Genomic DNA, 13,449 nt, shown 5'->3' on the forward strand with positions numbered 1-13,449 from the left:
GGAACTCCTAAAGAAGTGTGTATGACGCTTCTGAGCACATGTTGGCTGTACGAGAAGAAGATTTGGCTTACAATACAGAACAGGTGTTTATCTTTTCAACACTGATATGAACCTGATATGAACCTCTCAATTAAAGGTGATACTCCAGGTTCAGACAAAAAACAATTATCTTTGTGTCTGATGCTTTGTCTATACATGTCAAACAAACCACCTTATTGTTGGAGATAATGAGCGTCTTTCTTTCTTTTGTCTGATAATATGTACACTAATTCAAAAGACATTTTACTGATATTCCAGTTAAGTTCAAGGGTGATTTATTTTGATTTTGTTTCCCACATAAGCTCTTGTGTGGCTGGATGCAGAGGACCAGCAATAATATGGCCGAGAAGTCTTAAATATAGTAGAAATCAACTCCCAAGCTCTTCCCCTATTCACTTACTCCCTCTAGTGTCAGTGCAAGACCGACATATTTCAGAGGACAGTTCCCGCGCACACACACACGCACGCACGCACACACACATACACACACACACACACACACACTCACACACACACACACACACACACACACACACACACAAGCCAGGGATAATCACCTGACTGTACTTCTCTCTCTGGATTTGTAGTTCCTCCCATACACTAGGGGGCGCTAGTTAGATGGTTACGTAGTGTGACAAAAAAAGGGAAGGGTCTCTTCTCATTTCGGTATTATGATTGAAAGTGTGTTGCTTGATTTTAGCCAAGAACTGTAGTCCAACACCATCAATTAAGTCTGAAAAACGAGCTTTAACTAAGCTCGCATAGATAGGTCAAGATGTCTGCGAGTGCAGTGTATGTCTTGGATTTAAAAGGAAAGGTAAGATAACGGGACTAGCGCTAGGTTGCTAAGCTAACGTTAGCTAGCAGTCTGGCTATCACATTCTTTGACAGCTTATGATGTGGCTCGGCCTGCAGCAGGCTGGCTAATGGATTGGTCTGTAATATTGGGTTTTTGGCCTATAATTTCAGCCACTACAAGTAAACAAGGTAGTCAGTTTCATGGCATGTCATGTAAACTGGGTAAACTAGCCCACGTAAGGAAACAAATTCTACGAGAGACACGTTCACTAACAGGTGGCCAACCGCTTTCTCTCATAGCCCCAAGGATGTAACGTTACAGGGTAAACCCACCTGCACTCTGTAAACGCACATTTTTATTTCCAGAATAGAGTTTACACACCTTGTTTAGGATGGATTAAATCTTACTGACGTAAATTTATAGTGTGCATCTTAGTAGTAGCCCAGATGTATATGGAGAGAAAGTGACTTGAACTCCACTCAAAAATCCTGCAGTTTAATGTTGCCTTGCTTATCAGCAAACATTACATACCTTGTAAAACATAAACTGCAACTGTTTCATAATCATTGGGGTCCTGTGATATATTCGGCATAAGAAGGATCCATCAAGCTCCAGATGTTTCAAGACATTTTAAACTTTTAGTATTGGTTCACACTGCTCGCTACCGCCCACTACCGTTTATTTTGGTGGACGAAGATTGTAGAAGTAATGGGTGAATCGGTTATAAAAAAGTGACATTTCATTGAAACAGATTCTTCTTGGTGTATTGGCTGTATGCCGAATTGAAGAGTGGATTAATATAACTCAGAAAACGTATTAAGTCATGTGCTGCAAGGTGTGTCAAGTTTGTGATAAGCAAAGCAGCATTTAAATGCTAGATTTTTTCAATGGAATTCCATTCTCGTGCACGAAACATATTGGGACTAAGTAAACAGGATCAAACTGATGGAAGTTATATGAAGTTGGGACTTTTAAAGGTGAAAAAAAACATAAATGAATGAAAAAATATGTTTGACTTTTGGTTATATATATATAATGCTTAATTTCCAACACAACAGCTGTTGCTAACATCCAGTAGCATAGGTATTGTTAATTATTTGCCAATGCCTGATGGTCCTCTCAGGTCCTGGTGTGCCGCAACTACCGAGGAGATGTGGACATGTCAGAGATCGAGCACTTCATGACCCTTCTGATGGACAAAGAGGAGGAGGGGACGCTGTCTCCAATCCTGGCCCACGGAGGAGTCCGCTTCATGTGGATCAAACACAATAACCTCTACTGTATCCTTAATGATCTCTGCAAATGCCGTGATAACTTGCTGTTATGATTTTCTTCTGTGCTACTTAGGCCCTCGACTAAGCTTCTTAACACACATCACCTCAGTGGTTGCAACATCCAAGAAAAATGCTAGCGTCTCCCTGGTTTTCTCCTTCTTGTACAAAATTGTCCAGGTATGACTACATGCTTTTCCAGCTTTTGTCCATAGCTATAAATACTACTACTACTATAAATACTATATGCTATATATTTAGACAAAAGATGGACGTACAGGTTTCTAAAACTATTTTTGCTCTCCTCAGGTTTTTTCAGAGTATTTCAAAGAATTGGAGGAAGAGAGCATTAGAGATAACTTTGTCATCATATACGAGCTGATGGATGAGCTGATGGACTTTGGCTACCCTCAAACCACCGACAGCAAGATTCTGCAGGAGTGGGTATCCTCTTAACCACGGTCTTGGATTAGACTGATCTATAATCATGACAACATTTCATCTAGTTTCTACCTACCAGTATAGCACACTGCATTAAAGTAGCTCTTTGGCTGACCTCAAACTTTTAATATGTGTTATCTGACCAACACTGTTTGCCTGCCAAGATGGTTTTGTAGCAGCTAAACCAGATTCTACAATCTTTCATTGTTGTGGTATTATTTTGTCCTATCATTCCTGTATATCAGAAAGTCAAAGGGAGCTCACTTTCCTCATCATCTAATATAAATAACCTTTTGGATCTAAAAGGACTGTAGTTCAAAGCAGACATGTATTCTCTAAGTATAGCTATAAGTCAGACAGTAGTAATCGTGAGAGTCTCTGTCCCTTCTTTGATGCTTCTTGGAAACCCGCCGACCCAGACAGTTCCTTTCCCTTTTTGCCTGCTTCTGCCCCTCATGTTTGTTTACGTTTGGTCTTCCAGATACATCACCCAGGAGGGACACAAGCTGGACACTGGAGCCCCACGTCCCCCTGCCACAGTCACCAACGCCGTCTCCTGGAGGTCGGAGGGCATCAAGTACAGGAAGAACGAGGTTTTCCTGGACGTCATCGAGTCAGTCAATCTCCTGGTAGGAACTGCTCCTTTTAGAAGCCCTCTGTTGCTCGAGGGATGCCAGACTGTGTTTTTGTAAACTTCCTCCCTGTGTGCGTCACACCACAAGCTCAGTGGTCTTGCTGTGTGTGCTGTATGGGCAAATGCTTTCATTGAGTAGCTAGCTGACACTTACTTTCACATTCTGTTCATGTGTCTGTTCCTGTCTCTCTGTATCTGAATCACTGACACTTTTTACTCTCTGTCTCTGTTTCAGGTTAGTGCCAATGGTAATGTTCTACGCAGTGAGATCGTAGGCTCCATTAAGATGCGTGTCTTCCTGTCTGGAATGCCTGAGTTGCGACTCGGTCTAAATGACAAGGTTCTGTTTGAAAACACTGGACGTGAGTTCTCTTTCATTAATAACAGACCTGGGTCAAGTTGTGTTTTTCAAATGATTTCTCAGTGTTTATGTAACATAAATAACATTAGGACAATTGAGAGTAATAAATTGATAAACCCCTGCTCTACTGAAAAATGTTTTTTAGGGTGCTGGCAAGTGCAGGAAGAACCACTGTTGCAGAGTATTGATTCTTGCCACACACCAAATCTCTAGAAAATGTTCCTTTATTTTACATGAAACTTAAGGACCAAATGATGCATTTCATGTCCTGCTTCTTCAGGTTCGCTCTTCAAACAGGGAACATCTCACAGGTGCTATAAATAAGCTTAACATAATCACGTGACCGATAATAATGTGCATTGGATACCTAAACAAGGTACATATAATGTTGGTCACCAGTGATAGGCTATAAGATGAGTAAATAAATATGATTCAAGATTTTCATGTAAAATAAAGGAACTTAGGTGTACAGCAAGAATCAATACTTGACAATAGTGAGATAGTAATAAGTTGCCATTCACAAAAAAGTTTACAAAAGTGACTCTCAAATAATCTTTCCTTTCACTCATTGTATCTTCTTGTGTCACAAATTGCATCCATCTGGTGCCTCATACAGACTGAAAAAATCCTAAGAATTATTTGCAAGTACTATGTGACCTAGGATTGATCTGCACCAGCCAACACAATGCAGCCACACTCCTCTTGGTTTTCTGTCATTCTGAATTGTCTGTTCTGTTGCTTTCTGCAGGAGGGAAGAGCAAATCAGTAGAGCTGGAGGATGTCAAGTTCCACCAGTGCGTCCGTCTGTCTCGCTTTGAGAACGACCGCACCATCTCCTTCATCCCTCCTGATGGAGAGTTTGAGCTCATGTCTTACCGCCTCAACACTCACGTGAGTACTGTGGATCAGCAATCCGCAAAGGCTGCCTCTGTGGGTTGCAGCAGAATGGCCTGGTGGTTAGAGAGACCTGAAATTAACACCTGCCAAATGCTGGTAAAATTTGTCTTTGGTGGATAAATCCATAAGGGTCGCTGGCTGGTAGCTTTCTGAGATGATAACAGTTGAATGTTTTGGTTATATACAGTCTTTGCTCTTTTCCTGTTCTCAAACTTTGTCCCTTCTGGCCACTGTACACTTTCTCTAACCGTGAGCCAATTGACTCAAAGTGTCTCCTCTGCCTGGATGGATAACTAGCCTAATGTTAGTTGAAGATTAATATCAATATGTGAAACATTCTAACTTAAACAGAGTGTGTGTTGGAGGTCTGCTTCAAAATGCTGGATCCATTGTATAAGTGAGTGAGTGTGTTTTAAATGAACACATAGTACCTTATTCTATACATGAAATGGAATTGAAAACAGGTAGAGTGGTATATTTCTATGAAAAATTAATTAATTATTTTGGCTGGTAAAAAATTATTCTTGGTAGGTATTTTTTTTTTTTTACTGTACCAGCCCTTGGCAGATGAGTCAGAAAGTTAATTTGGGACAGTGCCAGAAGGTCACAGGGTTGATCTCTGTAACAGCCAATATGTCTCCCTGATATCCAGTGTTCTTGATATCCACTGTTCAGTTTTGTTAAACCTCTTACCTGCTCTGAGAGATGTTGCTCCTTGCTATCCCTGACCTCTTGCCCCTCTGGTAAAATACATATATGTTTGTCTCAGGTGGATATTTAACGAAACAAACCCCTAATTACAGTATGTAAAGTGACTCGAAACAGTTTGAGCAATCCTTTATGCAAAAGTTTCTCCTAGATGTCTTCTGAAACTTTTTGGCCTCTCGACACTGAAACTGTCTATTAACCGCAATGTAAATAAAAACTGTTTCGGGCAGGGCGGCGGCACCTGTAGCGGTCTCCACTGTCTCAACCCTCCTGTTCAACTGTAGCAGAAACACAGCTGCCTACACAAATGAATCTCTCTAGTCTTTTGTTAATTGTAATAATATCTGTTATCCACTAGGGGGTGACTGTGTCATGTTACTGTAAATTGACGTCTGTTAAATGTAATAAATGCTGGGAGAACACTGATTTGCTTGTGGGTAAAATCTGTCTGTTTCTTATGTCTCAGGTGAAGCCCTTGATCTGGATTGAGTCTGTTATTGAGAAGCACTCCCACAGTCGAATCGAGTACATGATCAAGGTTGGTCAAGTATACTGAATAGATTTTCAAAGACTTTCCTTTGATTGTGTAAACTTTATGGTGTGAATCGTATTGTCCAATCTGGCAAACCCAGACAATCTGATACTCCACAGAGATTGAAACCAACGCTAAGAATTACTTGGAAATCGTATTTTGACACCGGTCTGGTACAGTTTACTGTTTCGGCGGGAGCTCATGTTAAACTTGGCCTGCTTGTTTTCTCGTCTCAGGCGAAGAGTCAGTTCAAAAGGCGTTCCACAGCCAACAATGTAGAGATCCACATTCCTGTGCCAACGGACGCTGACTCACCCAAATTCAAGACCACAGTGGGCAGTGTGAAGTGGGTGCCGGAGAACAGCGAGATCGTCTGGTCAATCAAGTCCTTCCCTGTGAGCAGAAGTGATGATTCATGGTTATCATACAGATGGTTACAAACAATAAGTTTGCCTTTGAAAGGAATACCTTAAGAGTTTGAGATGTAGTTGGTTAATTTTCTTCACCAGCCACTGTCACGTTGTGGGGTAAAAACTGTTTCTGCATTTGTCCTTCAGTTTCCCTAAAATTACTTTTTAGCGTCATTAGTCTTTGTCTTTCTCTCTCTTTCTTAAACGTACTACTAAACACTATCTAGGGGCACCTAAAACTCAGAATGTCAGGGTGTCCCTTTAAGGGCGTAACACACAAGTTTTTGTAGATTTTTTGCTTTGTATAATATGTATTTGTGCTGCAACTCTTAACAGGGTGGAAAGGAGTATTTGATGCGAGCCCACTTCGGCCTGCCCAGTGTAGAGGCTGAGGACAAGGAGGGGAAGCCGCCAATCAGTGTCAAGTTTGAGATCCCGTACTTTACCACCTCAGGCATCCAGGTCTGTCACACACACACACACACACACAACAGGCCTGTGTCAAACAGTATTTGCAAATAAGTTGCTCTAACCTACTTGCAGCACCACATGGCTGGGGATAAAATAAGATGAAACTTTAATGTTCCCCATGGGGAAATTAGATATACTGTCAGGATAAATCTTACAGAGTTAAGTTCTGATAATAATAAGTTGTTGATCAGTTGAAAAGTTTACCACACTGACTTTCAGTAGTCAAAATTGTCTGTCCTATATAGCAAACCCTTCCCCATCTGGTAGCAGTCTGAGCAGGTTCAAACAAATGCTGCAATTTATTTGCGCATACTATTTGACTTAAGTCGGACGCACATGCATGCAAATCTTCAAAGATGTTTGCAAAATTATATAGTCCAAATAATGTGTGGTTCCCAGTTGTTTGCCTGTCATCCTGGATTTAGAACTCATGGTAGCAATGTTGATCATCTGTTGATCACCTGTCTCCACTTAAGCACAGCAGAAACTGGAATTTCAATGCTTCAAATTTGTCCTGCTGTTGGCCACAGGGGGCAGTAGGGCAGCAGTGTTAACAGTGCAAGTTTGGAGACCCTTCTTTGCAAAAAAAAAAAAAACAAAAAGAAAACAGGACTTTTGAGACTCATTTTAGAGTAGAGAGAATTCCTACTGTTGAAGAAACTGGTCAACATCTTGGACTTTGCTCCCTGTCCCCACTTTTATCACAGTAATAGAAAATGTCATCTAAATTACACATTAGTATCCTACGCTGTTGGCAGATTCCTTGGGTTTTGATTCTGATTCCCAGGAAACTGAAAGAGAAAATGTAGACTCCTAATGTTTTTCTTCATGTTTGAATGAAAATGGTTGCTGACCACACATTTACACAGATGGCATAAGTTGTATTCCCTCACACTTGTCCTGTGATTATATGTGCAGCACCATGAGTGCCACAGTAACACAGAAATGAAGTTTTCCCATGTCTTTTTTGATGTAAGGAAACAAAAAAACGTGTTTAAAAAAATCAAATTATTACCCTAAAGGAAAATACTGGTGTTTTCCACAGGTACATTTCCATAATTACACATCTGTTTTACACTATCCATAGCCCATTTGTCATTCCATGACATGTTATTATGATCTAAAGCAAGTCTTTTACATTCACATAGGTTAGGTAAGGTGATGCTTATGCTAGAAGTTGTAAAGTTGCAGGAAGTACTGGTTAACTGACTGGTAGTAGGTTGATACACAACATAGGTGAGATTAAAGATGATCAATTCCAACACAGTGTTCCTGCTGAGCGCATTGATTTAGTCCCTTGCACCCTGATTTCCCCATACATTTCCCCTTCAGTAGCTTAAAAGTTAGAAAAATTGTTTTTAACCATACAGTGTCACATACATATTCTGTATCTGATCGTTCCAGCGCTTCATTGAAGCTATAGCTGCTTATATTGAGTGAAATATTCAAACCCAAGATGCCATGTTTTTATGGCTGCACCATTACATCAACGGAAAAGAATCTAGATGTCTCATGCATCATTTTATACACATTTCCCTGTTTATTTAGCGTGACATATTTGCCGTCTTTGGAAACCTTGGGATTTTGACAAGAGTTTAAAGTAAAGTTCTGTGGGTTTGAAGAAAGCTTGGCTGCACTATTTGTAATGATAGTCCCACCGATGGCACCATGCTACTAAATGCGACTTGTCTGGGAAATGCTACTTCTCCAGTTATCACAGTTATCACAGTTTTGCCTGAAAAGAACAAGGATGTTGTTTCTTTAAATGAAAAGGACTTTCCTGACTTTATGAACTCAGCGGAGCAGTATAATAACAATAGGGAAAAAACTCAACACAGGTCATTTACCCTAAACGCAGCCTCACTAGAGACCATGTGTTTAACCCTAACCCTAAAGCAATATTTCACTTTGGTAGAACATTTTCACATCGCAGCATGCTCACCTCCATAGAAGCAATCGACCTCCCTGGGGATTCACTCTCACCACCAACATTCAGGGTTTTTTCCCTTCAACTTTCACTATCAATAATTGCAAGCAGGCAAAATTACTATCTGAAAATGGATGCAGAATTAAATATTACCCACGTCCAGTTTTCCTTGTTTGTAAATGAGTTAGACAAGTGATTTTTAGCTAGATGAGAGTAAGAGAGTGGTGCTGACTATGGGTCCCTAGAACAGCCAAATTCAGTGTTTGACCATTCACAAATTCATATAAAGGTAAAAGTACTAAAATTATAAATAATTCTGCAAACTGAATCATCACTTTAAAGACATCCAGCAATTTCTAAGCTCTTTGATCAACTTTATAGTTGACTCATTTCTCACAGCTGGGAAGTGCCTGCTGCTAACACACCGCCATTAACTTCATAACTTTTAATACCGGTTTCTGTTTGACTTCCATTAGAAGATCTAGGAGGAAATTTTTTCCAGCAACTCTACATTTGCTATAATAGTCAATAAAACATTATTAAGTTGTATGGACATTATGCAGCCCACTCGGAAACAAGAAGCACAAATTGAAATATATGATACTTCTAATTGGGGTGGTTTTGGCCGTATAAGAATGCTTGTCATTTTCCAAGGTAATTGGCCAGCTGAAAGAAATGATCTGCTTTTCCTTCCTTCCTTCAAATGTTTGCCAATCCTTAAATGAACAGATGCTCATATAAGAGCAAGTGCAATACATCATAGTCCATTGACACAGGCAGGTGTGGACTTGCGTTGCATATCCATGAGATACAGCCTGCCAACAAATGTCCTAAAGGCTACAATCCTTTATCCAAATGGGCTTGACATTATCTTATAGCAAAATTGAATGTCAAATGTGTTTTGAAGCTCTGAACTGGATTTTAGAGGTTTACCTTTTTCATTGTAAAGGTTACTGTAGAGGTTATTTTGAGATGGGATGTAAGAAAGATAATGGAAGTGTTGTTTTCCACTTGCAGTACATTTAAGAATCTATAACTATTTACCCAAAATAATGTTAGATGATCCATGCTGTTTGTGCACATTTGCAGCCCAAATGTCTGTCAATTTAAAAAAAAAAAAAGTGTCCTCCTTTAAGTAAGTGTCAACTATTTGGCGCCCAAAAGCTCCAAAACACTTCTCTAGATGTTCGCAATAGCCCTTGAATGCACTTGCGGTCTCATAGGCGACCCGCAGAGAGGCATATTCCCATCGAACTCCTGTTGGAGCGCCAGTGGCCTTTCCCTTATTACAGGGCGACAGCAGACAGGGTCTCAGCCGCTAATGCAGCCAGCAACACCACTCTCTACGTGTGAGAAGAGGCTGTGTAGTTTAATTAGACACATGCAAATATCAAAGCATGAGAAAGTTCCTCTTAACTCCACCACTAAGTGTAGGGGTGCACACATATGAAGCATGCGTGATGCAAGTAACTACCCCTTAGAAAGTTAACTAGAAGTGGATGTTAGCCAGTAAACTAGAACCTTTGCCCGTGTGGCGATAAGAAGAGAGCTTTTAGTTCATAAGTTTAATGTTCAATTCTTGTTCCTTAGGTGATGTAGGGGGAATCCAAACAAGTCTGCAAATGTGTTTTCGACCTTAGCTGCTACCAGAAGCCTGATAAACCCAGACCACACATGTAGTCTGTACTTAGTAGGCTAGATACAACTATCATCCTCATTTTCCCTTCTCAACTTACAAGCCATAATGATATTTTGCGGAGGATGGCTTTTGATGCCGTTTTGCTGACTATGGACCCACGGTCAGGCCGACTGCATGTTTGGCCGCGGGGTTCAAGGAGAAGTGCTGTGCCGGCAGAGTCGGTGATCCCGCGTCTATGTGTTTGTCGTCATGTGTCTGGTGGCCACGGCGCTCTCTCGCTGTGACCTCACTGTGTAGTGGAAGGTAATAACAAGGCGGCCGGTAGCGAGGCCTCACCAGAAGCCCGCCGCCACTCGACCCACAAATTCCTTCCCTGTCTGTCCCGCTCCGGCTGGGAACAGGAATTATGGAGACATAGCGGGCCGTCATCTCCCGGAGAGGAGATGGTCAGTGTCGACCTTAAAATGGCCGCGCTCCCGTCCCCGCTCACTGTGAACACGGTTCTGCTTTTTTTTTATGAAATGAAAAGGATTGCGTGGATACGTGTTTGCATTACTACTACTTTGGTTTTAAATGTGCTTTGAGTTGCCTCGCCGTTTCTCTCAAGCTCTTTCAACTTTGTTCGCATGAAAGAACTGTCTGTTATTACTGTTGGAGCGCACAGACGCATGAAAGATATGTCTGTTATTTCTGAAGTGCACAGTAGCACAATGACTGATTCCAGATACTTATTGCTACCACCAGATGAAACGACATACACCACACAGACGTAAATTCTTGATTTCAGTCTGGCTGAATGATGCTGTGATAGAAATGATTATTCACAAAACGGTAATTAGTAGGCTATTTATAAACAAATGATTGTGAATCTGACACTCTCTTGAACAGACTGTTACAATACCAAAAAGTTTCTAACAGCGCATTAAATCTAAGCTACTAAACTCTCACACTTAAATGAGAAACTGGATGTGTAATCCTGCCCAGAAGTGTCAGGATGGCAGTGTATTTTTGGAGTGTTTTCTTGAATTTCTGCTGTGTGGCAACACTAGTCTGGTGAAATAGCAGTTAATGGCTTGTGAAAGTTGTATCTCGATTATGCTGACATGTACAATTTTTTTTTTCTCTCTTGCCCTAAAAGAGTACAGTTATTTAAATTAACACTGTGTGTCCCTTGAAGGCAGCGACTTGGTGTTCTCTGGGAGTTGCTTCCCTCTTCTCGATGTGACTCATACTACTTCCTCATCAACACCACTACTCTCACTACAACTTACACACTTACTACTGTGTTCACCTGTATAGGATAGCTGGTCGGGTTTATGCATTCACATAGTAGGAGTTCTTGATGTGCCAAACAAATTGAGCCCAACTGTGCTTCTTAAGTTGTATATATTCTGTATTACTTCTGTAATATAGATGTGCAAAATGGTTCACTAAATGTTGATAAATGATGACTGTGTTGGTAGAACCTCGAAAGTTGATATTCGCTTCCCTCATTCTCTGCATTGGTGTAAATTTGAAAATAACTTCCTCATAGCAAAGAATTCAGTAGTAAAGTTAGAAATTATTGGTTACCAGTTATTCACAAATGACTTCAAGATGGTATTTATGAAAAAGTAAAGTTTCTTTTTGTCTTTCTTTGGCGTTTTCATACCAATCATTTGGCTTTGCTTTCCCTTGACAGGTGCGCTACCTGAAGATCATTGAGAAGAGTGGATACCAGGCCTTGCCATGGGTGCGCTACATCACCCAGAATGGCGGTAGGTTAAGAGTTCACTGATACTTGTGCCCATATGTGCAGGTATTGGGCAACAGTTGGGCAATGCTGTGCAATGTGGTGGGAACAAAACTAGAACTGATGCAGTTCTATGAAAAGGGGATACACTGTAGAAGAAGAGGCAATGTGGCAATGTCCTGTGAAATGTGAGAAAGTAAACTTTTTTTCAAGCTTCCCTGATCTTCATACTGAGATTACCAAGGTTGCACATGTTGGTCTTTTGCTAATGTTGCCACTAATTGCTAAACATCCTCATCTCATTTCCTTTGTATTCCATTCATTCTGGGTGGAAAGCATCAGCTGCTTCCAGTTGATTTCTCTCTGATTCCCTCTTTTCTTTGTCCATTTGATTAAGTCTTGTCCATTTCCTCCTCAGATTACCAGCTCCGGACCCAGTAGGCGGGGCCTCAGCCGGCAGGAGGCAGGTGGAAACCGGAGGGGGCGGAGTCGACTCACTAATGTGCTGTCGATGGCAGGTGTCAGTCACGTGACCAGAGGACCGTCAGTATCTTTCTTTGGGTTTTGTTTTTTTTTGTATTTGTTGAAGTAATGTTCATTTCTAATCAATGCAAGCAAGGTTTTGAAGCGATTATGACGATGTACTACTGTGTAGCTCCTGATATGAGAGAGACCAATGGAAGTAAGAATAGTGTAGTAATGTTTACATCCAAACTATACAGTTCAGAGTTGTACAGAATGTGCTGTCTGTACGACTGTCGCAATGGGTCACATTGTTCGAAAGTAGATGTTACAATGGTCATTTCACAAGTTACTCAAATCACGTCCACACAGGTCAGTAACACATTCAGTGGTCAATCTTTAAGTAGGATTTATTTTTTATATGAAACAGTGTTTTGTTTTGTCGTATTTCTTATTTGTTGATTATCTGTATATATTTGGTATATATGTTAATGAATTTAAATTCAGTGTTAATTAGATCACTGTAAATTAAACCAATGTTTTGTCTTTTGTATTATCACCTCTTTGATATCAGCCCATGCATAATGTATAGCCCTTAATGAATGCCAGGGCAATGCCTTCCTGCTTGGCCGTTCTGATTTTTATTTCAGTCGTTTTGACTGCCTGACATTCAGCTCGCCAAAAGTGTTTAGCACGCTCAGTTGAACTTGTGCGGTAAACAGAATGCCAGTTGAAAATCCCTCTTTCCACCCCGGCACCTGTTTCCCTTTCCCCGTCTGTAACCACACTGTTTTAAATCATTAAATATCTATTTAGAGAAAATTGTTCCATCGACTCCTTGCGTCATTTCATATCTGATGTCATGTGAGTGTGTCAGTCACGTAGAGTAATCACACGAAGCTGTCATGGCGTCATCTGCAGGCACCTGTCCCACAGGCCGGCGAGGAGTGCTGAATGGGGGGAAAAGCTCTTTGGAGAGAGAGAGCGGAGGGGGTTTCCTGTATCAGGCCTGTGGTTCTAGCTATCCCTGGATGGTTCTTTCCACCCGATCCTGGAGGTCTTTTCAACAGTGCGACTCTTAATATCCAGGGCCTGTGATATCATAGGCTGTTGAGCGCCAGCGCTC

At 41.0% G+C, this 13,449-nt stretch overlaps 1 protein-coding gene across 3 annotated transcripts; it reads left to right on the forward strand.

The window, feature by feature from the left end:
- Positions 1-681: 681 nt before the first annotated feature.
- Positions 682-13,135, forward strand: ap1m1 (adaptor related protein complex 1 subunit mu 1). Of its 3 annotated transcripts, none has more exons than XM_071520575.1 (12): positions 682-856; positions 1,962-2,118; positions 2,222-2,289; positions 2,419-2,549; positions 3,032-3,230; positions 3,420-3,546; positions 4,294-4,436; positions 5,617-5,688; positions 5,919-6,077; positions 6,429-6,554; positions 11,811-11,886; positions 12,280-13,135. In XM_071520575.1, exons 1-12 carry the CDS (start codon positions 815-817, stop codon positions 12,300-12,302), a joined length of 1,323 nt encoding a protein of 440 aa, XP_071376676.1. In that variant the 5' UTR covers positions 682-814; the 3' UTR covers positions 12,303-13,135. The 3 variants fall into 3 exon arrangements, with proteins under 3 accessions (XP_071376676.1, XP_071376677.1, XP_071376679.1); XM_071520576.1 differs by having other exon boundaries at positions 3,032-3,179; XM_071520578.1 differs by lacking the exon at positions 682-856 and having other exon boundaries at positions 2,081-2,118; positions 2,222-2,291; positions 2,420-2,549; positions 3,032-3,179.
- The last annotated feature ends 314 nt before the right edge of the window (positions 13,136-13,449 follow it).

This window comes from Centroberyx affinis, unplaced genomic scaffold, assembly GCF_046629955.1.
Source record: "Centroberyx affinis isolate AG114_WGS23_722 - 3 ecotype Tasmania unplaced genomic scaffold, CSIRO-AGI_Caff_v1 ptg000810l_1, whole genome shotgun sequence".
Taxonomy (NCBI): Eukaryota; Metazoa; Chordata; class Actinopteri; order Beryciformes; family Berycidae; genus Centroberyx; species Centroberyx affinis.